The 27040-nt window shown below is 39.7% G+C and overlaps 1 protein-coding gene across 1 annotated transcript in view; it reads right to left on the bottom strand.

Moving 5' to 3' along the window:
- Positions 1-27040, bottom strand: part of LOC126470591 (CLIP-associating protein 1-A-like) — a 252097-nt gene that overhangs the window by 132260 nt on the left and 92797 nt on the right. Inside the window, 2 exon segments of the mRNA XM_050098545.1 lie at positions 5450-5643; positions 25996-26249. Coding sequence (XP_049954502.1) covers positions 5450-5643; positions 25996-26249 — 448 coding nt within the window.

Genomic DNA, 27040 nt, shown 5'->3' on the forward strand with positions numbered 1-27040 from the left:
TTACTGTGAGGAAATGTGAGCTGCTGTTTTCAAAGTGTCAGCATGACGGATTCAAGGTATGCCAATATGTTACAGAATTGCATCATCCTTAGCCTGGCTAATAAACACCTGCAAGAAGGTATGACTTTTATGCAGGTTGGCACTTCACCCCATATTGCTACATGTATAAAAGATTTCTTGTTCACATTGTTTGGCGAGGATCGCGTGCTGAGCTGCCACTTCAGTCATGCTTGGCCTCCCAGGACACCAGACCTCAATCCATTTGATTATTGGTTGTGGGGTTACCTGAAGTTGCAAGTCTACTGCAATCATCTAATCTCATTAGTTGTGCTAAAAGAGAACATCTGACGGCAATTTCTCACCAAACATACTGAGATATACAGCACTGTTCACGACACTGTCCCTGGACTGCAGGTATTGTTGATGAATGATAGCCGACATGTCAAGCATTTGTTAACATTGTCTTTGCTGAAAATAAATTGTTACGCTACTTATTGCTTTGTATCATATGAAGTGCCATCTGTTGGTCATTTTGTGCACCTTTTTTTGCTTTCAGTAGAACTCCATGTCATTTCAAGAATATATGTCAATTTTTACCTCACTACTCACATTAGTCCATGGAATGATGAATTATCGAATGTTAATAGATTTTTGGGTCACCCTGTATAAAGGCATTTAATAAGTGAACATGTGCTGAGTTTATTTTACAAATATGTCATGCATACAATTTAAAAAAAAATACTACTTCATTTGAATTATAATTTTATTGCATAAACCTAATCGGGTTTTCATTTGAACCGTTTTGAAAATAGGCGTGTCTCACTGAAGTTCCTTATTACTTTTGGATGTTCACTGTCAATTTTTTGATTCTGAATTACATCCAGCTGTAGTTTTTGTGTTCTGTAGCTTTCTAGCGTCTCCGGGATATTTAGTGTATGAAAAATGGTCAGCACTTTATTCATGTCTGGTATTTGGCAACATTCCACACAGATGGGTTGTGACAACTGGCTTAACTAATTCTTTAGTTGAAGGGCTGCCATGTGTTCACAAAATCTAATGTCAAAGGCTTTCCCTGTCTTTTTGATATAGAAGGTTCTACAACTACATTATATTTTATATTCTCCATGTTTCCAAAATTTATCTCGTCTGTTTACTATATGTGGAAATGCTATTCCTTGCTTTTCTTGGTGTTGATTTTATGTTTCTCCAGGATTTCTGACTTCCAGTATAAGACAGTACCAATGAATGGTGTGTTATGGGGTGAGTGTTTTTTTATGTTCTTTAGCTTTGTCACACACTTTGTTACCGGCTATGTTCTAATCATTCTGTTACGGTTTCAACTTTGTAACCATTTTTCAGCACTAAATTGCCAACTACTTTGCAATACAGATTTTGTTACAACTGCATCTTCTGACAGGCAGTGTTAGTCCCTATGGAACATACTCTTAAAACGAAAGCAAAGCCGCCGTAAAGAGCCATAAATAAAAACTTGAAGTTTAGTGATTGGTTACATTGTATTTGTTATTTTTACTGCAATTATACTCTTACACAATGATGCAGCATATCAGAGCCCAACGTCATCTGGTAAACAGTAGAGCAACATTAATTAGCATTTAAGCATTCATCACTCTTAATGTCATCATTGTATGAAAACCTCTATTTGTGTGTGTGAAAGGAAGGAAAAATAATTACTTAAGCTGTTACACAATTTAACTCCCTCAAATGACAATCATATTTGCAGTACACACCAAGTAAGGAAGATTTCGGAAGACTACTTGATTCTGAGAATTATCATTCAGATACAACTGCTAAATTTACAGCTTGTCTGGCATACATATCTGGTAATACATATCATAATATTAATGACCAACAGAAAATGAAATGATTAAAATGCTGGAAAGTGGATCATCACTCATTTGATAAATGAAGCTGCAATAGGAGTGCAAAGTGTAATTATCCATACTTCGATTTCTTTAAACGGGAGTAGGCTATTTACCCAATGAATGAACTACACAGGACTAATTCAGTATCAACGTTATGTATGTGACAGCCAGTGTGAACAGTCTCATTAGGAAAGCATAATCATGTGGATCTCGAATACTCAATGATATTTCAAGAATGCAGCTGACTGATGTTTTCTACCACGTACCATATCACATCTGAGTACTTATCAGACACTGTCAGATGAAATGCTGCTAGTTCACACAGAGATGTCTGAAAGGAGTCCACACGAAATACGTGTACCATGCGTGGTAGAAAACAACTGGCTGCACTTATAAAACATAACTGGGAGCTGTAATGATTATATAAGCATGAGACAGCAACTAGAGATAGTCCATTAGAGATAGTCCAGAGACAAGATTTAATGGGGTTTGGGAATACCAGTGCTTATAAAATGAACATTAGTTAACAATAATCAAACCTAAAATACACAAAATAAAGAAATACACACCAAAAATAAGGTTCGATAATGAAACTGAGATAAGATGGAATAATTGTTTTAATCCAACAACAAAGAAATGAACAGAATATACAGATAAATACTTAAAATCGAAGGGTGACAATCAACAACAAAGGTCTCTAAATTGATAGGAAATAGCGCATGCCATTATCTTCAAAGGTAACAAAGATTACAGGTATGATACAAGTGCCAAGAGATTATTCATATCTCATATGCACATGAAGTGGCGCAAAAATTCTACAGCTTGGTGACATACCATGAATGAGATACCTATTATCATTCTGTATAACACAGTATTGGCATACAACAACAAGGAGATAGAAAGGGTGGCCACTGTCTCTCCTCATCCTCACAATAGATGGGTTCATCACATTCTGATGATCTTTCTAAACTATGATTGCCTTCCACCCCCAATCCCTTGAGGTAGGTAGGTAGGTAGGTAGGTTGTGTGTGTGTGTGTGTGTGTGTGTGTGTGTGTGTGTGTGTGTGTGTGTGTGTGTAGAGGGGAGGGGGGAGGGGGAATAGAGAGATTAAATGGTGCTGTCATATACAGTCCCACATAAAGTAATAATTGGATACAAAATTTTCCAATTCTTATGCAGAATTTCAAACCTGCAAGAAGATATGGATAGCAAATTTCTAACAAGACACATGCACCTGACATCCATCATCAAGCAGACGACATGATGAAGTTCAGACGTCTTCCATTCTCAACATACATAATACTTTCTCATTTGGTAACAAAAGAGTAAAAGTCAACTGGGGTACAGCCTAAACCAGGATTACCATGATTGTAGTTCCAGTTTCAAAATGCTGTAGAAAGAAAACCACTGCTCAGAATGACATCAAATTTGAACAGCATATTAAAATGCCATTAGAAAAAAAAGAATTAGTTTGTTTCTCAGTCTGTGTCTGAGACTCCCATCACTGTCTCCATGAAGGATTGCCTCCTGGAAAAGCTCCATCACAAGAATGGTGACTGCACCAGTAGCCCTGCAGAGAATCCGGACACTTGAAAGTATGAAAAACTGAGATCTGATGGAAAAATTGAAAAATTGTTGGAAACCAACAAAGAGTTCAATATAGTTTAGAGATAAATATTTAAAACCAAAGCGCGACAACTGACAAGAAAGGTCTCTAATTGAAAAGGAAATGGCACATGCCTTTACCTTCACAGGTAGCAGTGCACGAGTTCTGCTCAGGTTCTGGAGAAATTGGTTACACAATTCAAAAAGACAGATTCTTTTGAAGTGCAATGTGGCAGAGGGAGGAAAGCAGTTGATCCAATGTCTGTCAAAGACATAATTGCAACACAGCACAACAGATCAAGCAGTATTGTGCAAAAATGCTGCACATGGGGGAACCTCCCCAAACATTGGACATGCTTTGAGCAGTGTGTAAAATTCTACAAAACACCCTGCATTGCTCTCCATACATCATCACCCATGTTAAAGAGTTGCTTCCTGCTAACCTGCCAGCAAGACAAACCTTCAACAGTGTGGATGTGTTGGTAGGATCATTTTTATGCAAGATGGTACTCCTCTGCACATTGTAGTCAGTTAAGCAGCTGCTGCAGAGGAATTTCAGAAATGCTAGAATTATCAGCCATCATTTCCCTAGAGTCTGACCATCCCAATCTTCTGATCTTAAACCGTGCAGTTTCTGTTTGTGGGATTATCTGAGAGGTGTTGTGTTCAATGCTCGAATGTAGTTGAAACGAAGGCATGCACTGAGCAACATATTCTAAATGTCTCCCGAGACACTCCAATCTGTTGTGCAATATGCTGTTTCTCAATTTCAACTTGGGGCAGAAAACAGTAGACAGCATATTGAACATGGCTTGTTTTGGTATCATAACAATTAGAAACCAACGTCATTTTACTTTTGATGCAGTTTTTGGCCACATGACAATTAAAAACTGATTTTTTCCATCCGATGTGGTACGACTTTGATATGGTGTTTTTTGTTGAGCGCCAAACTTATGCAGTCATGCACTTTGAACAGTATGGATGGTGTAACATGCAGCTCAAACCACAGCTGTCACACTGCGATTCCATCTGTCATTTGCAGAATTTTCATGAACTATGTATGTGTGTGTGTGTGTGTGTGTGTGTGTGTGTGTGTGTGTGTGTAATACACAGTTCAAACTTGATATCATTCTGACCAGGGGTTCTCTTCCTACAGCATTTTGAAACTGAAACTTTAATTATGGACACCCTGTAGATTACAGTTAAAAGTAACTCAACGAAGCTTTTTTCTGCAAATAAATACAGTGTGTTTCACAGTTCTTATTACAGGCTTTTATAGGTTGCAAAAAGAACTTAGCAGATAAAGTTCTGATAAGAAGTCAATGACTGGACTGTACCATTTGAATGTCAAATAAGATTAAAGATTGAATCACTTTCAAATCTCCCAATTAGTGGTATGCACACTGCAGAGACAGTGAGTTCTGACCTACGTGCTCTATTAGAGCCCACTGCACCGGCAATGTTTCCAGTACTCATCATCAGGTTCTTGTTTATGCAATGAAGGACGTGCTCTTCAAAGTCGAGAGTGCGACACATCCACAGAGAACCATAATTGACCCTCTTAGCAGTGACATAATAGTTTCTCACAGCCATTGTTGTAGTCAGATGAAAATGGTATGTGATGTCATAACTACAACAGGGACTGTCTTCTCAGTCTGTGTACGTGCGCACCATGAAGAAGAAAATTTAAAAGTGATGTGATATTCAAACTTATTTTATATCCAAATATTACATTTCAGGACATGGGTTCCCAATCAAAATTATATCCACCAACCACTAGAAGCTAGTAACAGAAACTGTGAAACATAGTGAATATGAAAATTGATCTATGTAACTATTCCATTCTGTGGACACCTGGTCCCATCAAGATTACAGCTAAACTCAGCTGATAAACACACAGCCATAAATAAATATCTTCTGCATGCTATAAAAATATTAATGATAGTGTAGTTGATGGTACCTGCAACAGTTCGACCTCTTGGAAAGTCACTTCCAGCTGCCAGCCTACCTCCTCTTCCTCCTTGCTGGTCTGCTATATTGTTTGAATTTGACATTCCCATTTCAAGATTAAGAGCTTTCTTATGTGTACTATCCAGTGAGTTTAATATCTGCTCAGCATTTTCATGAAAATGGAGCCGGAAATGCCAGAAAGCCCTACATACAAACAACAAAAGCAAACAATTATATACAAAGTACACAACACATGCAAAACATAAAAAGAAGATACAGAACATAGATGTGCACGTAACTTACATGTACAGATACAACACTCATTTCACAGTCTGCATCACATTCTTTATCATGCACTAATAAATGAAGTTTACGTTACTCTTTACAAAGGGAGAAAAGAAAGGAAAACAACAAAGAAAAACAGAAAATGCAGAAAGAAAGAATTAAAGCTGCCCAAAAAATAACAACAGAAACTGGGAATAATATTCTCTAATAATGAAAAACTGAAGCTGCAATGCTATAGTGAATAAATGAGTGATATTCAATAGAAAGTACTGAAAATCCTACAGATCAAGGCAAAAGATATGTAACACTATGTGCAATTCAGCTGAACATATTTGGAGTGGCTCATAATTCATGTTACACACTTCTAAAGATTGTAGAGGAAGCTTAGTAGATCAAGTTTACATAGGAATCCGCATCCGGAATCATCATACAACGAAGCAACAGAGTATTTAAGTTATATGTGCCAGGGTCTTTAAATGTATGTATGTACATGGTGATTCCATGATGATGTTACAGGAGATGGATAAACACATCAATCTGAGGCAATGGTCCCTGTACCAAAAATGAATTAGTCGAAAGTTACAAATGAAAATTATTCTGATGCCTCTGACTGTGGTATACATGTACCAGTACTGTTGTTGCTAAGATTGTAGGGTAAGCATCTTTCAGAGGTGGTAGTATATACAAAGACAAGAAAAATTGTCTAGTCAACATGGGCTCTAATATGCGTCGCTGAGGATCTATGAGCACTTGTTCATCTTTGCTGTTGTGAAACACATCTCCTTCCCCAACATTGCAAAGGTAAAACAAATATGGCAATTTGTTTCTCTCTTTCTTTATTTTTCCATCTATTTTATGTTTCCTGTGACAAAAATTTTATTGGAGAAAAACAGCCTTTTAAGAATGATGCAGAATGAAACCAGACTCAATCAAATGACTTACAAAGTAGGTGAGAGCATTATCCTCATTTATGTATTACCTCTTTTAGAAAAATATTTGAACCAATCTAGTATATTTAAAATAGTATACAATGAGTTACATGATGTTAGATGCATGCCAAATACAATCTGAGATTAATCATTAATACTCATCTTACTGTAATGACAAATCTTAAGCATGATAACTACACCTAGTGTGTCATGAAATAACTAAATTACCGTTGTTGTGCACAGTTGCAGGATGAATAAATTAAGACAGTACAAATATAGTTCATCAGGAGAGTTTAACTATCATAGTAACTTCTGCAGTTGCAGTTTAGCATTGACTACCCTTTTTCTGGATTGGTTTTGGCTGTGACATGCCATCCAAAGTGAGATATTGTTGAGTCAAGAGGCATACTAGTCAATGCATAGCTACGGTTTCAACTGAACTGCCTAATGGCAAAATTATATGTGTTACACAATGTAATATCACAGTGATTTAAGTCAAAGAGATATTTCCCATTTTAGGCCTCACGACAAAACAGTAATGGAAAGGGCATAAAAATCAGATGAGAAATGTTAGTTCAGACATCCAGTGTAACTAGGAGGTTGCCCACTCTACACACAGTAGTAAGTATCTAGCAACTTTTCTGGGTGTCTTATAAACACATATCTGTTGGGTGGAACTAACTTACTAACAAGGGTGTGCTGGAAAGTAATGCCTCCAAATTTTTTATTCTGCTCTCAATACTAGATGTGGTATTACATGTCATGTATATTACTCAGTCGTTCCCGCTTCGTTGACAAAAACTGCAACCGTATGTCGCTAGAGGGCTCTGAATTGTAGTGCATAACAAAAGATTGTGTAACGTAACTGTGTACGTCAATACATGTGAAACGACGTGCTGTAATCAAGTTTCGAACTCGGAGAGTTTGTCCATACATGGAGCACCATCTCCTTCAGTATGACAATGCCAGACCACAGATGAGTGCCGAGACATCTGCAACAATTCGATACCTAGGGTTCACTATGATAAATCATCCTCCACGCACTCCCGACTTGCCTCATTCCATTTTCATGTGGTTCCAAAACATATTCGATAACTTCACTTTGATAGTGATGAAGCAGAGGTGAGATAGTGGCTCTGTCAACAAAGTCAAACATTCTCATGGTGATGTCAACAAGCTCGTCTTTCGTTGGGAGAAATGTGTTCATCACCAGGGTGGCTACGTTAAGACATAAATATATTGACGTGAAGAATAAAGGTGTAGAATGTTAATCAAATTTGTTTTATTTAAAAACCTTTAAGAGTTAACACACAAAAAAAAATCAGAGACATTACTTTTCAGCACCCCCTTGTAGTGATAATAATCAGAATACCACATAGATGTAGGCAACAATACATAGTATCTAAATGCTTAAATCAGTTATGTCCAAAATTGCGCATTAATTTCAATTGTCATGAGGACTTTTTATAAGGAAATTGAACACAAAGATTTCTTAAGGGTTTCATTAATGCTTAGATGTTGCAATACGAGAGGAAAAATTTACAGCAAACAGCTTTACAGACTGACGGACTTATTTTGGAATACATAAATTATGTGTACAAAAATACAAGTTTCATTAGAGATGTATATCAAAAACTTCTCAATAATAGCATGCTGACTATCACAGAATACAACTCCAATGAAGCATTACTTGTATAATTCACTTTCACCTAAGGGAAATATAACAATAAGCAAAGGATAAGGATAAGGACAAGTAACTATGAGATTTCACACTAAGAGATTGAGGGGGGGGGGATTGCACAACTAACTGACATCACCCTTTATTAACACAATGCAGACAGAAAACTTTATGTTTAAATATATGGGGATAATAATGTCAATGTAAACATTTTTGTTGACAAAGTATATGAGGATAGGCTATTCTCACAAGATCAGGTTTCAGGTAAACTTAATCTTGATAGTATTTGACATGTTGACACTGTGTTCCTGACTGGGACTCATATCCGCATCTCTGCCATTCATGGGCAGCATGTTTCCAATTGCGCTACCTGAGCACACATCACACACTGGCATAAAGCGTTAATCTGCCACCATCTTCTCAGCATTCTCTTCCAAACTATGCATAGGTTCTCTCATGATCTCATAGGATTAACACGTCCAGGAGGTATGCTCAGATAGCACAAATGACAGTTCACAAAACACAGGCACTTGAGTTTGAGCCCCATTACAGCACACTATTTCGACTTAGCACATGCAATTAGAAAATTCAGTCCCAGATACATAACTCCAGAGGTTAACAGGAAACAAAAATCAAAACAGTTAAACGAGTTGAAGCCTACTACCCATAAATATCAGTACCGTATCTTAATCACTGTATTACTTTGGTTTCATATTCATGGTTTGAGGGTTGTGATTTCTCTTCAGCTGCTCTATAAATACATGGCTGTGATGCAAAAATTTGATGAAAGTCTTTACAATCCTCACACCAACATGGGACATGGTGCATCACAAGAACATACGAGGCCTGAGAGTGAAGCATCAGTAGCATGTGGCACCTGATCGAACCCGTTAAGGAAACTGTCTCAGTTTTCAGAAAACAGTGAAAAGGCTCAACAGCACCCAGTTATTCCACTGACAAACCACATTGGCAACTTTCTGTTAGGCACTGTTTTTTTTGAGAGGTAGAGCCACATGGAAAAGCACTATATGAGAAAGAAGGAGCTCTGAACAATTCAATGTTTGGTGTAGATGAATACAGAAAATCTTAATATGTAACATTTATTTAAGTCTGTTAAACTTTGAAATGGCTGGAGAGTTATAAGGTACGATCAGTGAGAGCCTCTCCGTGAAGAGGTTCTTCAATCACACTGTACAAACACTACATCTCCTCTTAAATAGAATGTACACTGCCACAGCAACCAAATGTGGAGAGTGCCTGTGTCATTAGCCATGTTTCCATAACAGACCTCTTTTAAGTGATTACAGTCTTGGCATGCATTGTAACAATGCACATTATCATGTATTCACTGCTAGTAAAGCCGCAGTTTAAAGTTGTGAAATTCCCCCCCCCCCCCCCCCCCCCAAAAAAAAAAAAAAAAAAAATCTCTCTGCCTCCAGGAGGTTTATAGTCTGCTGAAAAGTACAGTTTCCTGTTATGGACCTGGTAGTGTATCTGTGCAAGGAGCAACTTGTCACACAGAGACCACAGCTACTGAGCGGCATTGCATGCCGGACCTTGGTGTGTACTTGGCCTGCAGGAGGGACAGCAATAATGTATGACAGACAATCCTGAGTGCGAGGAAGTTTATAACTCAACAGGACATGGAGTTAGCAAATATTGACAAACTAAGCATTACTCTACAAATTCTTTTAGAAGAAACTGTGTGTGTGTGTGTGTGTGTGTGTGTGTGTGTGTGTGTGGTCGTTTGGAAATAGGGGGGAGGGGTGGGGGTATATAAGAGAAATATTAAATTGGTGAGTTAAACAATAGCTGGTAAGTCAAATGTAAGCCTATATTCAGGGTAAATTTTGCAGAATGCCATGACATTGTTATATTTCTACTGGGGATACTTTGCTCCAATGCATGATTTGACTTTGCTGGAAGGTCACTCAAGACTACAGTTAAGTGTGTAAGCAGTGTCTATGAGTCAGAGCTATTGCCACTAATGTCTGGCCCAGTCGAACTATTGACTTCAAGTAATGTAACTCCCTCCCATCACAAATATTGACATTTCATCTCATACATGTGTGAGTCTCCTGATGCCAATGCATCATCCATGCACTGTCTGGTGATGGAAAGTACAACAGTGCTACTACAAAATCTGCCTTCCCATGTTCAGTTTGTTTCAAATTAATATAAAATTACTGTTTAATGAAGTAGGAAAACAACAAATATAAAATGTGTGTACCACATCTCCAGGATGGTTGTTCCTGAAAAGGCACACAATCAGATCTTTGGGTGGTCACTTACCCAAGAGAACTACACAATCAATCAAATCAAGATAGGAGGATGAAAATGGGAAGCATTTTTATTGAGGATTGCTGCAGGTAATGTGAAAACGATGAATAAGAAAGTTGGACAACATGAAGAGAGAAATAGAGAGACATTTTGTAAGTCTTGTAGGGTTTAGTGAGGTTCAATGGGAAGGAGAATCTGAATGTTGAGAAGACAATTTATGAAGGATCGGAAAGGAAGGCAAATGGAGTTGGAGTTACATCAAAGAAACAGTTAAACATGAACATAGTTAGGGGTATTCAAATTAGTGACAGAGTGTTAACAGAGAAATTAAACAGTAACTTTGTGAATACATTGATTATTAAAGTCTTCATGCCAACAAGAAATGCAAACGAAGAGGAAGTGGAAAAAGTATGTGAGCAGACTGGGGAAGTCTGTGAAGAAAATTGGAAAAGACAATTAACAACTGTAATGATGGGAGATTGGAATAGTATAGTGGAAAGATGAGGAGTAATATAGTTGGAGACAATGGACTGGAAAAGACCAATGAAAGGAGTGGAAACCTAATAGGTTTAAGTAACATCAACAGATAGCATCTGAAGAAGGCAACGAGTTACATGGCCAAAATATTGTGCCAGAGCGACACAAACATCCGGCAGTAGACCCGATTATTCCACATGTCAAGATCTCGCCGGGAAAGCCTGAAGAGTTACATATGAAGACTCTACGGGGAGGAGATGTACCTTAATATTAAGAAGATGGATAAGCTTCGACAGAAGAAGGGGAGGATGCTGAGTTCTCTGTTTCCTTCTGAGATGCCGAGAGGGGGATGTAGTTCCTGTCTTCGCCAGGTTGAAGCATCATGTCAACACCAGAACGGCGAACAGAATGGAACACCGTGCCAGCCTCGCACTGGTAAGAGAAAGAGTGCGTGACATGCACCACTGCCTAGATGTAATGTCCAGGGAGTTGCTGTATCTCCACCTTTCCATAGCAGCTACCCTGACCCGAGAAGACTGGGACCAGGTTGATGGTGCCTCTTGGTCCTTGGCTGAATGCACCACGAGGAAATCAACAGCATGTCAACAGGCCAAGTTTGAGTGCCTTAACAAGAAGGTACAACAGGATGGGTACGAACGGACTGTGGTCAACCTGAGCGACAAACAGCCCGATGAGGCCACCTCAAAAGCACTCAGCAAGGGCCTCAACTTTGCAGTGACTCCCAGAAGCATACCTGTTGCAGCCTTCATCAGTTCGGTTGAGCAGGTCGTCCATACACTACCTTCCAACGTGTCTGAAGAGATCCGCAGGGAGACCTGCAGGGCACTCACCAAGACGTAGCCCCCCAAATCCAACATCTTGAGCGAGGAGAGGGTGGCCCTCAGGCAGCTATGGGAGGATGACAGCATTGTAGTTCTGCCAGCTGATAAGGGTAACTCCACGGTCATCTTAAACAAGTTGGAGTATGATAGGAAGGTGCAACAACTTCTGGAAGGCACTGCTTACAAACCACTAGATGGCGACCCCACTGACAAGGTGGACAAGATGACCTATTGTCAGTAACATCGGTGCAGCGACATACCCCACTGCACAATACCTGCAGAAGATATTGGCACCATATGTGGGCAAATATGCACACCACATTCGGAACTCTGAGGACTTCCTACAACCGCTAAGGCAGCTACACACCGTGGACTCTGACATCATGGTCAGTTTCGATGTGGTGTCGCTCTTCACATGAGTGCCACTCACTGATTCACTCAAGACCATTGGAGAGAAGTTTGATGGTGCCCTGCTCTACCTGTTCAAGCATGTACCGACCTCAACATATTTTCTTTATGGGGGTCAATTTTATGAGCAAACGGAAGGAGTGGCAATGGGCAGCCCTTTATCACCAGTGGTAGCCAACCTTTTCATGGAAAGGTACGAAGAGGAGGCACTTGCATCAGCCACTTACCAACCCAAATGCTTTCTTAGATATGTCGATGACACTTTTGTCACTTGGCCCCATGGCAGGGAGAAGCTAGATGACTTTTGGAACATCTAAATTCATGCCACCCAAGTATAAAATTTACTATGGATCTAGAGAAGGATGGACAGCTCCCATTCTTGGATGTCCTGGTCAAGAGGAAGGCAGATGGCACTCTGGCGCACAGTGTGTATCGTAAGCCCACCCACACTGACTTATACCTTCAAGCCAATAACACCACCCCGCACAGAAAAACGGAGTCTTGAAAACATTAGTTCACAGGGCTTGGGCTCTGTCAGATACGGAAAGTCTGGCCACAGAGATAGAACATCTACAGCTGGTGTTCAGCAGAAATGGATACTCCTCCACAGACATCCAAAGGGCACTTCGTGCTACCAGCCAACCACAGAGTACAGAAGAGGAGCCAGAGGAGGCGAAGAAGGTGGCATACCTGCCATATGCTGGACCTATTTCTGCGAAGATCAGCAGAATTCTCTCAAAATACGATATAAAGAGTATCTTCAGCCCACCCTCCAAAATTGGGACAATGCTAGGGAGTGTGAAGGACAACCTGGGGCTACGTAAACCAGGCATTTATAACTTCCCGTGCCAGTGTGGAAAATCATACATTGGCCAGACAACCAGGACAGTGGACGTCAGGTGCAAAGAACACCAGAGGCACACCAGACTCGGACAGGCAACCAAATCTGCCATAGCAGAGCACTGTCTGGAGCTCGGTCACTCGATGGACTATAACAACACCAAAATTGTGACACAGACTCCAAGATTTTGGGACAGTGTCATAAAGGAGGCCATCGAGATGAAGGTCACAGACAACCTAAAAACCGAGACAGCGGTTACCAGCTCAGCTCGGCACGGAGTCCGGCTCTGGAGCTTATCAGGGACCAACGAAAGGAACCAAGAAACTCCTCAAGAAGTAGTAACACCGCAACAGGAGCAGCGCCAGGCGGGTGCGGACCGCGAACGGAATGCCCGACAAACGACGGGCCTCAGACAGCTGCCACAGATGGAGACCAAGTCGGGCGCGGACATCTGAGGGAGCACCAGGGAAGAGACAACACCTTACAAGCAGCGCCAGGCGGGCGCGGACCGCGAACAGAGCGCCCGACAGGAGATGGCCTCAGACAGCTACCACAACTGCAGATGGTGGATGAGGCGGGCGCGGACGTCTGTGGGAGCACCAGGGAAGTGCCAGCACCAGGGAAGTGCCAGCACCTCAGGAGCAGCGCCTAGCGGGCGCAGACCATGAACGGAACGCCAAACACGGGTCCGGCCCCAGACAGCTGCCACGACCACAGATGGTGGACGAGCAGGGCGCGGACATCCGTGAGAGCACCAGGGAAGGGCCAAAACCTCAGGAGCAGCACCAGGCGGGCGCGGCCCGCAAACAGAACACCCGTCACAGGACGGGACTCAGACAGCTGCCACAGATGGCAACCAAGTCGGGCGCAGATGTCCAAGGGAGCACCGGGGAAGAGACAACACATTACAGGCAGCACCAGGTGGGCGCGGATGGCAGAGAGAGCACCCAGCGCCCTCTGGGCATAAACACTGGACAAGATCCTCCAATACGGCAGTCTCAGGTAGCACCTGAAGAAGGCAACAAGTTACGTGGCCGAAATATTGTGCCAGAGCGACACAAACATCCAGCAGTAGACCCAATTATTCCACATGTCAACATCAACAAAGATTACACGCATTAAACGCTCCAGGTGATACTGCTAAATATAAAATAAACTTTGTCATTATCACAGATTCAAAGACAAACATGGCAAAAACCTTTCCAGGTGCTGATGCTGATATGGAACATAATTTACTTGTAGCAGATATTATGACAAGATTAAAGCAAATTAAAAAAGACTACAGATAAAGAAATGAGATGTTGAGAAACAAAAATGTTAACTTTTAAGAAAGAGTATACTGTACGTCAAAAATAAATAGGAACATGTAAGGAAACCTGCAGAAGCCACTGAAGAGTGAAACATCATTAGAAATACATATTGGAAGGAACAGAGAAAGATACTGGAGAGGAGAAAAGAGCAAGAATTAAGAAAGAGTGGATAACAGTGAGTATGCTGCATATAATGGATAAGTGCAAGAACTGTTAAGATGACAATTTAGAAAGGCAGCAGGCAGTACAGAAAACTGAACAATGAAGTAAGAAAGTGAACTGAGTAGGCTACAGAAGACTGGATGGGGAAACACTAGAGGAAATAGAAGAATAAGAAAGGAAAGTAAACTGGAAGGAATGTAGAAAACAGTAAAATTCTTACCAAGAAGATAAGTAAGGAAAAAAGGCAAACAAGGAATGTTAAATAAACATAGGAAGAAGACAGTATGCACAGAAGGGGATAAGGAAGTTTGGATTAATTATGTGGCGGAGTTACATGGCGTGCAGGCTGATTACACAATACTGGTTTTGGAAGATGAATGGAAACAAAATGAAGGACACCGTGGTCCTAAGATATTGAAACTGGAATTGGAGACAGAAATTCAGAAGGTCTGAGAAAACAAAGAATTGGGCTGTGAACAATACCATCTGAGGAAATGAAGTGTTTGGTCCAACTTCAATAACCAGATAGACTGTGGTAGTAAACAGAATTTAGGAATTTGGCATCAAGACATACTTAAGATCGTTCTAGTACATTTATCTAAAAATGTGTAATGCAAAACAATGCAAGTAAGGACTATAGGACAACTAATTTTATCAGTCACATTACAAAGCCTATAAAAAGAGTTATACTGAGGAGAACTGAAAACAAAATTGAGAAAAATATTGTGGAAGACCAGACTGGGTTCAGAAAGGATAAACGAAGAAGAGATGTTATAGGCTGTCTGAGAATGATTGGAGAACGAATAATGGAAATCAACCAGGAGGTGGGTATTTGGCTCACCGAGTGGGAAGAGGCTTTCAATAGAGTAATTGGAGAATTATGCTGAGAGTTTTAAAAGATGTCCCTGGTAAGATAGAAAGTTAATAAAGTAGATGTATAGAAAGCAAAAAGTAACAGAGACAGAAGAGACAAGCACTGCAAGGATCCTCACTAACACCAATGCTATTCAACATACATATATGGAGAAAATTGATAGTTAAGTCCACAGAGGAGGCAAAAAGCATTGTAGTTGGAGGAGAAATGATAAATGTTATAAAATACGTGTCTAATCAAGCAGTACTGGCAGAATCAGAAAAGAAGCTACAGAAGAAGTTGAAGAGTATTCCTAGAAGTGGCAAGGAATATGAAATGAGGATAAATAAAGGAAAGACAAAGTGATGACAATAAGCAAGAAGGGAGCTCCAGTTAACATATTCCTAGACAGAAAAAAGATAGAACAAGTAAAATCCTGGGAAGTTTAATGACATGCAATGGAAACCGTACAGAAGAAATGAGGAGAAGGATACCTATGGGAAAGAGAACATCTAAAACATGAAACACTATCATCATCTAAAAGAATTCCAGTGTAGCTGAGGAAAAGATTTGCTAGATATTATGTCTGTATCGCAGTGATATACAGCAGTGAATCACGTACAGTTAAAAAGAAAAGATACTGAAAAAGTTTTGAAATGTTGCCACAGAGAAGAACGCTGAAAGTGAAGTGGACCGACGGACTTAAGAATGAAGAAGTAATGAAGAAAACATGGAATGGAAGAAGATTATCAAAAGTGATCAAAAAAGAGAGAAAAGTCTTGGCTGGAGCATGTACTGCTTAGGAATTGTGTGCAACAAAGACTTACAGAGGGAAAAAAATGGAAGAATTGAGAGGAAGAGGTTGGAAGAGAATGAGCCTAATGTTTGACATCAGAAGAGGATGAACACACAAACAGTTGAAGGAAGATGCTCAGAACAGGACACGATGATGAGTCTCCAGTTGATTGGTTGGTTTTTTGGGGGAAGCAGACCAGACAGCGAGGTCATCGGTCTCATCAGATTAGGGAACGACGGGGAAGGAAGTCGGCCGTGCCCTTTGAAAGGAACCATCCCGGCATTTGCCTGGAGCGATTTAGGGAAATCACGGAAAACCTAAATCAGGATGGCCGGACGCGGGATTGAACCGTCGTCCTCCCGAATGCGAGTCCAGTGTCTAACCACTGCGCCACCTCGCTCGGTGTCTCCAGTTGAGAACTGCTGTGAGATTGACACAAAGAAGAAGAAGAAGAAGAAGAAGAAGAAGAAGAAGACCATGTCCAAGCGCAGCAGAGCCGTATTAAGGGTGTTCTAGGTTGTAACAAGGTGGAATAGCCATGGGTGGAGAGTAGAAGTGGATGAAGATCATGCACTTTCCTCCATCACTGGTCTGCAAACTCAAGAGTGAACAGGTGTTTCCCCACTCCTCTACCCCACATCATCACAAGAAGCAATTGCAGGGTGTTTCAAAAAGTTATACCAATCCTCCACAGCACGCCTTATGAATCACTGGTGGTGCATTGTGCCAACAAGTCTGGTGATGTTCATGCCTAATTTGTCATAGCAAGGAGAAGAAGTGCAGCTTCAAGTCTCTTTGTACTAGGAGAATCTCCTATTTTCCAAAAAAGGGTAAGATGATGACATCGTTGAATGTGTGCATTTCAAAGAGGAAGTAGATGAAGGTGAAGCACCAAAACCCATTACAATCCTAGATTGTAATGCAACTAAATCAGATGTAGACACAGTGGACAAATTAGGCAGGACCTACATTACAACCTTTATGACAAGAAAATGAGCCATTGTAATTTTTTTTACATTATTTTGTACATTAGTGTCCTCAACAGCTTCATAATTTGGTTGTACTTAAATCATGATTGGGAGAAAGGAACAAACTACGAAAGAAGAATTTCTTCTCGGTCAGGGAACATCTCTAGTACAGAAAACAGAAGTTAGTAGGGTGTTCCAACTCCCTTTAAATACCTCCACCCTCAGCCTTCTTACACCCCCAGAACGCAATTTATCTCTTGATATAGTTCTAATGCACTTAGAAATGGTTCACATTTTAACATTTGTTCTTAATCCATTTTGTTTAAAAGTAAACAGTATTTTTATAACATTAAAACACTATTTTTAGTAATCTGCAGTTTTTCCATCCCAGCCAATGTAGTAACCATTAGCCCTAGAGAAACAACTGTATAGGATCTTTTTTTTAATTTTGAACTGGAACACGTTTTCACTAGAAGCACCAGTTCTCAAGAAAAATGAAAACAAGTAACCTTTATTCCCCCCACCCACCTGCCCAATCATACTCCACCAGTGAAGATTTTCAGTGTGTGTTCATGACACTCCCTCCAATCACTGTAAAAATATTTGCAACTATATCATTTTTGCCACTATTTGGTCTTCATTACTTGGGCTATAGTATAGGGAAGTGGGAAAGGAAATTGGCTGTATCTCTTTCAAACAGACCGCAATCCGTAATTGATTTATGGAAACTATGGAAAATATACACCTGGGATGCAAATTCCATGCCATAACCATTGTGCTCCAAATATTGACAGATAATTTGTATGTCTTTTCCTTACAAGATTACACATACTCCATAAAAAGTAAATGAAACCTGTTACTGCAAAATCTGTTCAGACCACGGGGGAAAGATTCTAGTAACCATGTATGAAAAGAAAGAGTAGATGATGATTATGATGATGATGTAAGGCATTCAGGGTCTGTCTTTTTGTACCACTGTTTACTTTTTGGCCTTTATTTTCATGATCTGAGACCAAATACCACTAATTCAGCTGAACTACAAAGAAACTCTTTATAATGTTCACCATTGTTTCTTGTAAGAAGGTTGTCAATAATGTATGTTACACCTAATAAAAATAAATACATCTTCCCGAAACACATTATTTTTCTCTTTGAAATGTTGGGGGAAAAAAGAAAGAAGAGGAAGAAGAAGAATGAGGAGGGAAAGGGGGGGGGTGGGGGGGGGGGGGGGGGGGGGACCATACTCCATCCTTTCATTTTATAATTTTGTTTCATAACAATTCCACATTATGCCAGTCTCAGACCTATGTATCATATGGAAACAGGAACACTGCTGAAAGTTTTAATGTATTCAATACATTCCTTACTTTGGGGAACTGTTGACTAAAAGACAAACAGATGCATGTCCTATTTTAGTCTAAGCTTTGGCTTTATTTCCTGACGACTTTGATTCGCCTGTTGACTTCAGGTGGTTTCAAAAGCATTAAAATGAATGAATATAGTTCCATTTTTACTTTGTAATATGCCTTCCCCATCAAGAGTGGGAGAATTGTTAACACAACACAGGTGAAATATTTTCAAATATGAAAAGTACAATAGCTTTTAATTGCTTTTTATATGTCCAAGTCCTCAATAATCTTAATTTCTGGTACTTGACAACATTGATCAATTAATTTAAAAATAATGTTGCAGCTCATTAGCTATGTGTTTTCCAAAGTTAGTGTCTGAGCTCTTTGAGTACACAATTGTTGATCTGGCATGACTGGTATTATAGTAATTGGCATACGGCAATGCATCAGAGAACCTTTTGGAACACAGCATATAAAATGCATTAATGAAAAATTTTTAACACTGCTGTACAATTGGTATATGAGGCACAAATGAAAGTTTTACTATGAGAAGAATAGTCTGACATCTAATCTCTGACTGAGAAGTACTAAATGATATTTACCAGTGACTGAACATAATGCATGAACACTGCTCCTACATCATGGAGTTGTAGAAAGCAAAATGCTCTCCTTCCTGGTAAGTCTAACCAACCAGTATCACAATAAAATTACCCCAGAGTATGTGTATCTATAATTAAATACAGTATTCACAATACTATAGAAATCCTAAATAGTTTCCCTTTGTAATATATTGTTTCTAATCCCAAATGGAAAAGGTGTTAATAGTTTTATTTAGCACATATTGTTATTGTTATCATCATCATCATCATCATCATCATAACAACAATATATTAACATTATGACAATATCTTTGTGAGTAGGCTCCACCCGAAGGTCAGAAAGGGGAACTACAGAGTAATTATAATTAAAGTTAAACTTTCAAATGGCTGTGGAAATAACACCACTGGTCAGAATGATGTCAAATTGCAAACAGAATGTTATCAGAGAAGGGGGGAAATGTATGGCCGAAGAAAAATAAATAGTTACAAAATTTACAAAAGATGGCGCTGTAAGCATCATAATTTAATAATGAGCGACTAAAAACGACAAATGAATCATACAACAACGCCTGAGGCATACGTTTGACATTGAACAAAGTGAACTGTTCAATGTGCATGGGTGCACAGGTGTGATACTGTTAGTTATGTAAGCCCATCCAACACAGCAAGGTCATATCACATTGGATGAGAAAAATCAGTTTTTAATTGTCCTGAGGCCAAAAACCACATAAAGCATTAATCAAAATCAAATTCGATTATTAATTTCCATGTGACTGGTGCAAAACATGTTCAGTATATCCACTATTTTCTGCAACAAGTTGAAATTGAGAAACAGCGTGTTCCACAACTGATCAAAGTGTTTCCGGGGTCACGTTCAGAATGTGTTGCGCAATGTGTGACTTCAATGCAGCTAAGAATTCAATGCAGCAATCAGAACACTAAACACAACATGTTTCAGATAGCATCACAGCCAGGAGTCACATGGATTAAGATTAGGTGATCAGGACGACCAGGCTGTAGGGAAATGGTAGCTGATAATTCTAGCATTTCTGAAATGGTGCTTCAGCAACTGCTTAACTGGATTTGCAATGTGTGGAGGTGCGCCATCTTGCATAAAAATGATCCCATCCACACATCCACGCTGTTGGAGAGCTGGAATTATGTAGTTGCACAAAAGACACTCATAGAACTTACCAGTGATGGTACAGGTAACAGGACCGGAAGCACCTGTCTCTTCGAAAAAATATGGCCCCATGATAAATGATGCCGTAAACCTGCACCACACAGTGACCTTTCAGGATGAAGTGGTACTGGTTGATTAGTGTGTGGATTTCCCGACGCCCATATTCGACAGTTCTGTGTATTGACATGTCCTGTCAGATGGAAGTGGGCTTTGTCTGTCCACAAAATCTTCCACGGCCAATCATTGTTCACTTCAATGCGAGCAAGAAATTCTAAAGCAAAGGTGTGCATGGGTGATTTTGAAAGGATAGCAAAGAAGGATTTTACACACAGTACTCACAGGTATTTCCAATGTACGGGCAGTTCTCCGTGCACTACATGTTTGCACACCACCACTAGTCTCCTCCTGCATTGCTGTGGCCACTGCTTTCACTCATGTTGAACCAATTCATTTCCTCCCTCTACCAAGGTGCACACCAAAAGAACCCAAATTTTGAATTGATTTTCTCCAGGCCCACGGCAGTCATCGGACCAACGACTTTTTTCAAACCCTTCTGTGCCAGTAACTTCTGCAGAGCAACGTGTGCACAGTCATCATTCTTGTAATACAGCTTTACAAGCAGAGCGTGATCCTGCACTGAGACAGTCATGGCGCATGTCGCAGATGCGCAAGGAGGAAAAGCCGTGTACCCGGCGTGTTCAGACCAACTTTAATGGGTCGTGCGCATGACAGGTGTTTCCATTTATGTATTCTGACACATACAGTGCCATCTATTGATCAATTTTCACACTCTTTTTTTTCTTCTGCCATTCGTTTTCCTCCTCCTCCGATAACATTCCGTTGCAATTTGATATGATTCTGACTAGAGTGTGTTATTTCTACAGTGTTTGGAAGTTTAATTTAAATTATAATTACCCTGTATTTTCCCTACAAGGATGTCATTTTCATTACACCAAACAGCGGAGCTGCATGCCCACAGGAAAAAGAGTTGCTGTAGTTTCCCCCTGCTTCCAAGCATTCACAGAGCAACAGGAAAACTTCTGTGAAGTTTGGAAGGTAGGAGACACGAGATACTGGCTGAAGTATAGCTGTAAGGATGGGTTGTGAGTTGTGCTTGGATAGCTCAGTTAGAAGAGCACTTGCCCACAAAAGGCAAAGGTCCCAAATTCGAGTCTTGGTCCAGCAAACAGTTTTAATCCACCAGAAAGTTTCGTATCAGTGGACACTTCTGCCAACATTTATGTCCCAACTATTCTTGTGGTTAGATCAGAACCTCTGTCTACTTTAAATGCAGCAATTAACACCTGTACTTTATCACATTTTCCAAACTAGCAAGCTGCCGTCTCCCCCCCCCCCCCCCCCCTCCCCCAATCCAAATTATGCATGCAGTTCTTGTCCGATATGGTGATTCTTGTCCAATATGGCGAAAGCCTTCCCAAATGTTACACCCGTAAAATGGATTTGCCCTATCTGCTATACAAACAATTCTCCTGTACCATGAACTGCCATTTCCCAGCTGTTTTCTACATCACTGTCAACAACCAAGAAAGATTTCTCCTCATTCTGTGCCATCTCACTGACTTTAATAGCTCAATCAATACTCCACTGGGATTTAGACTAATTCTTTGTCCTCTAAAGGGATCGGTATTCTGATACAAATCTTTCCTACAGGTTACAAAGTGCTATTCAGTCATCTATCCAATCTCAAATATTCATTCATCCTAAACTATACCTGATATGAGTATCATGCTCCGTAAGTCATACCTCTCTGCCAATAAAACATGCAACCAATGCATACTTCTGTATCCATCTTGTGAACGTCAAGTATTACCTCACGATTAGTACAGGAACTAGCAAAACAGTCACCTGTCTGCACTGTGGTGAATACTCAGTTGCAAAGCACAGTGGTGTTGACGTAACAGTTGTTTGCAGTAACTACTATATAACTCACACCATACAGCTGTAACAGCCCCATTGCTAAGCTGTCATGCATTTTTTTGTCATTTTATATATGCAGTAATGTAAATGCAGTTCTGGAACACTGAGCACTACCCATCACTCAATTACCAACACGGCCAAAGACTTTTAGTTCTTCAAGTTTAACCTGGGAGATTTTCTGTACCATTTTGTATTGAACTTAAGGTAAATTGCATCAATTGTTATGCAAAACTGCAAGAGATGTTCTTGTTCTGCTATTATTTTGTGAACTTATGAACAATTAACGCTGTCACCTGTGGTGTCAACTGCACAGTAAATACACCTGCTGCATGATTTTGCAAACTGTTTTCTGGCACAGTGGCGGTATATAAAACAGACAACAATCACTAGAGCTTTATACAAGATAACAGTTGACAGCTGTTGTCTCACTACTTCTAATAACCACCTGTGTACTGCCTAAACATCAGGGCAAGTGAAATTGGGCATCTCGCCATGAGACAACATGTAGCTGAATCGGCCACAAATGGCAGCTCACTGCAGCTGTTGCCAAATAAAAAGGGAAACAGAGGGGGGGGGGGGGGGGGGGGGGGGGGGCAGATGGAGTACCAAGTAAGAATTTTCATACAACTATTTAGAACTACTAACATCCGTGCCAGGCTAAGTATAGTCATGGTACCACCATACTACTGAAAGTCATAACTGCTCAAACTTTAAGCAAAAGAACAACAACTACCTCATGGGGACTAGTTTTTAGGGAAAGAAGTAAACTTAATAGTACATTTTTGTGTTCAAGCTAACCCCCCCCCCCCCCCCCCCCCCCCCCCCCCCCCCCCCCGGAGTTTCTTATTTATATCGCAAATTTCCCAAAGATGTCCTCTACATCCTCTACAGATTCCATGGGGAAAATTATAATTTCACGGGAGACCAGGAGATTTGGGAAATCAAAGATAACCTAAATCTGGATATACACACAGGTATTTGGAACACTTTGCTGTCGAGAAGGAAATCAATAATAGAACCGTCCACACCAACCATTTCCTAAATACAAATACGTGGCTTGTGAAAATAGACAAAGCCCAGAACAAGTCAGTCAGTTAATAAACAGCAGCTTTGCTGTTAAGATCGATTTTCTTCAGTATTTAGGAACTGCAATATGTGACATACCGAAAATATTCATACTTTATCAAGTGCAATGCCTTATTCAGTAGACGAGATTACTTAATTTCCGAAAACAAGTGATTCCATTTCAATGAGACAACTGTTATGCTGTATCAACATAGACAGCATGTGTAACTCTGAAGAGTTTCACCTTCTTCCAGAATATCAAGAGATGTTAACATACAGATGTAGGGACTCATTGTTTAAGACAAATTTATTTTCTGGTTTCATTCAGACAACTAAAATTGAGAATTAACACAAAATGTTTATAAATAATGGACATGTTAGTATGCAACAGGTATAAATCAGTGCGGCTGGTACTCAGATGCTGGGAAATCTATGATAGTCACTGATGGAACAATGTAAGATGAACGGAATGTGCCTTCAACTGAGGGATGTTCTTAATTCTGATTGCACACACAAACCTCTCATTAATTACAGACCCTTGTCTCATACTGTACACCATATTTACTCAATTATGAGAGTTTCTTCCCCCCCCCCCCATCAAATTTGGCAATTGAAAAATATGTGGCTGTCTTATATTCGCTGATTAAAATATTGCTGCAGTGTTCAACGTTTTTACATTGTTTAACAGATTAATATAGGGGCTGTCTTACATTTACAGATGAAGCTTTGGCTACTAATGTTTTGTACAAATTTATTTACAATGATTTCACTTGAATAGTCTCAAGATTTCCCAATACACCGAAACACTCCACACAGTATCGACATTGCTTGAACAATCACGTGACATTTGACGCGTGGCACTAGTGCAAGGGATATGCAAGAAACTATGAATTAGCCACTACAACAATCTAATGTTCTGCTTAAAAAGTGACAATTTTGTGACACACAGGAGGAAATATCATTAAATTCTGTCAACTTGGAAACTTTTGGGGTATCTGAACAGATTTGCAATAAAAGTTCTTGTACATAAAGGGATACCATACACAAACATTTATGGTGCTTTTTAAGTAAAGGTTACATTCAAAGGCAAAAAGCTTGTCCTTCAAAACACATTACTTGATTCTGAACCCAAATATAAATTCTATTTGGTTATGGGAAACTGTTATGATTCACCAAATGGGTTACAAATGAGAAATTTAGTTGCTGTTCACTTATTACAATACTGGTGAAAAATATCACCAATTTTTAATCAGCTTCAGAACACGATTGCGACATTAATATCAAACGAGAATGAAAATTAAATGAGAATTAAAGGTCTAACAAATAAAATATATCACATTAAATTGACTGCAATTGTTATCATAAGAATAAATTACAGGGAAAAATAGTCATAGTGGAAGTGGCACCAACAGATGTCACTAGATAGCGGGAAGAGTAGAAGTTCGAGAACTGGACTGAACCATGACTGCAATCTTTTATTCATATATATTAGTTGCTGTTGTTACATATGACCTGCACCCTGGAAGATATTGCTGTCCGTGTTTCACTTCTGCTCAAGTACAGCATTACAGAAGGTTGGAGGGAGAACAGTGACATCAGCTTGGCTGAGAACTTCACTGAGTGCAAGTAGGAGTGGTGAGTGGGCAGCAAATTTTGTTCTGCTGCTAATCATGGTTATATGTTTCTGCAGAAGATCACAAAAGTCTAAATTGGGGCCAGTTGCATAGTAATGTATGCTCAACAGCAATGCTGTCAATGCCTACCGTGAGGTATGACGCGAACAACGGGGTGTGTCAGTTGCTGGTTCTACATAGCCAATGAGAGAGCAGTGGGCAGACGATATATTTGGAAGCAAGAGACATTGTAACATTCTCACATCAGTATAGAAGAGAAATCTGCTGTGTGTTCAGAGCAAAATAACTGTTTTCTCAAGTTCCGCCATAACGATGACCTCAGAAATTGCAACATATTCTTGGAGATATACCCAAATATTTGGGCCAACAAAGATATAATTTTCACAGCTGTCTTGTTATGATTATAATGATGATGATTAAAAATACAGATACCACACAACTGTCTTAAGTATTGTAAAAAAGGTAGTGAAAATATAAATTAATGTAAACAATTTCTTTTTGTTTATTTTATTTCTCCCTGTGCTATCAAAATGTTGACAATGAATAAATGGCGCAAGTGTAGAACAGATGCAATGTTATCTTTTTAGGTAGATACCTTATATCAATAAAAGTTTGGAATTTTGACCAACAGAATATGTTAAGAAATAAATTTTTCCTCAAAGAGCCACATAAAACAAAAAAAGTGGGAGGAAACTGGGGGGGGGGTCTCATGTTCAGGTAAATACAGTACTGTATGTTCTAAACACCGTTTTGAAGACAACATGTTACTTCCATACATTAAGTAGTGCACAAGTTGGACACAATGGACCAAGGTGTTGTATCTGTACCCTATGTAATACGTATATATCCAGAACATACAACATGTAAAATGCATCCATTACATACAAAAAAATTTCTATTTTTAGTTCAGTTTAGTGAAACTGAATTATGTTTCACATAATGACCATAATTCCACTTACCTACGGGAACACTGCCGAGCTTCACTGTCTGCATCATACATTCCTTTCCTCAGAGCTTGTTGCAGGTTTGCAACCTGTTTTTCAAGTGTGTGAGCGGGCCAAAGACGAAGAATTAATTCAAGAAACTCACAACATGCTCGTCGGATTTCCCTCGATTTTGATTCCATATTTGATATTATCGCTGGTATCAGTCTGTTTGAGTGAGTGGACCTTATGAGAAAGCGTACTGTTACTAGGCCAGCAGTTGCTATTACCTGTGAATGAATAAATGAAATATAATTGTTAGGTACTCGGAAAATAATAAAATGGATGCTTAGGAACACTCTAGTGAGAAGAAGACTTCTTTGTAAGTTCTACTGATGAGTACATGCTGTCTCCCCTTGCAATTTCATACTATCAGCACAGATTTAATTTTTAATAAAGTATCCAGTCCCGCCCTATTAATGTTATCCAACATTATAGGCTGTTAATATCTTCTATCAAAATCTCAACCCTTACTCAATGTGTACTTTTAATGCTTCGATTTGTAGTAACTGTACTAAAAAGATGAGTTGCAAATGTCTTTTTTGGAAATAGCTCTTCCATAGTTACATTGTTTATTTTGACAGCAATAGTTTCAAGCCCACTAGCCATTATTTAGCACTCATGCACATTGCCGCCAGTCTAGCTGCCATCGTACTGTTCAGTGCATGCCCACGCACCCGTGTGCCCCCCCCCCCCCCTCTCTCTCTCTCTCTCTCTCTCTCTCACACACACACACACACACACACACACACACACACACACACACACACACACACACACACACACAGAGAGAGAGAGGGGGGGGGGGGGGAATGATGAGTCTCCTAAGTAATATGATTAAAGCTTGTCTGGCTTCAATGAGCAAGAATACTTAACAACAGGGTTGCAGCCTTCAAACTAGTAGTTACGAAATAACATCAATTCCAATAAGGCAGTAGCTTTGATAAACATTAAGGTGAGTTTGAGAAAGATAGGAAACAAGGATGGGTCACAAAGAATCCAGTTTAAGAGAGACTATAAG

This window comes from Schistocerca serialis, chromosome 3 (genome assembly GCF_023864345.2).
Source record: "Schistocerca serialis cubense isolate TAMUIC-IGC-003099 chromosome 3, iqSchSeri2.2, whole genome shotgun sequence".
NCBI classification, from domain to species: domain Eukaryota; kingdom Metazoa; phylum Arthropoda; class Insecta; order Orthoptera; family Acrididae; genus Schistocerca; species Schistocerca serialis.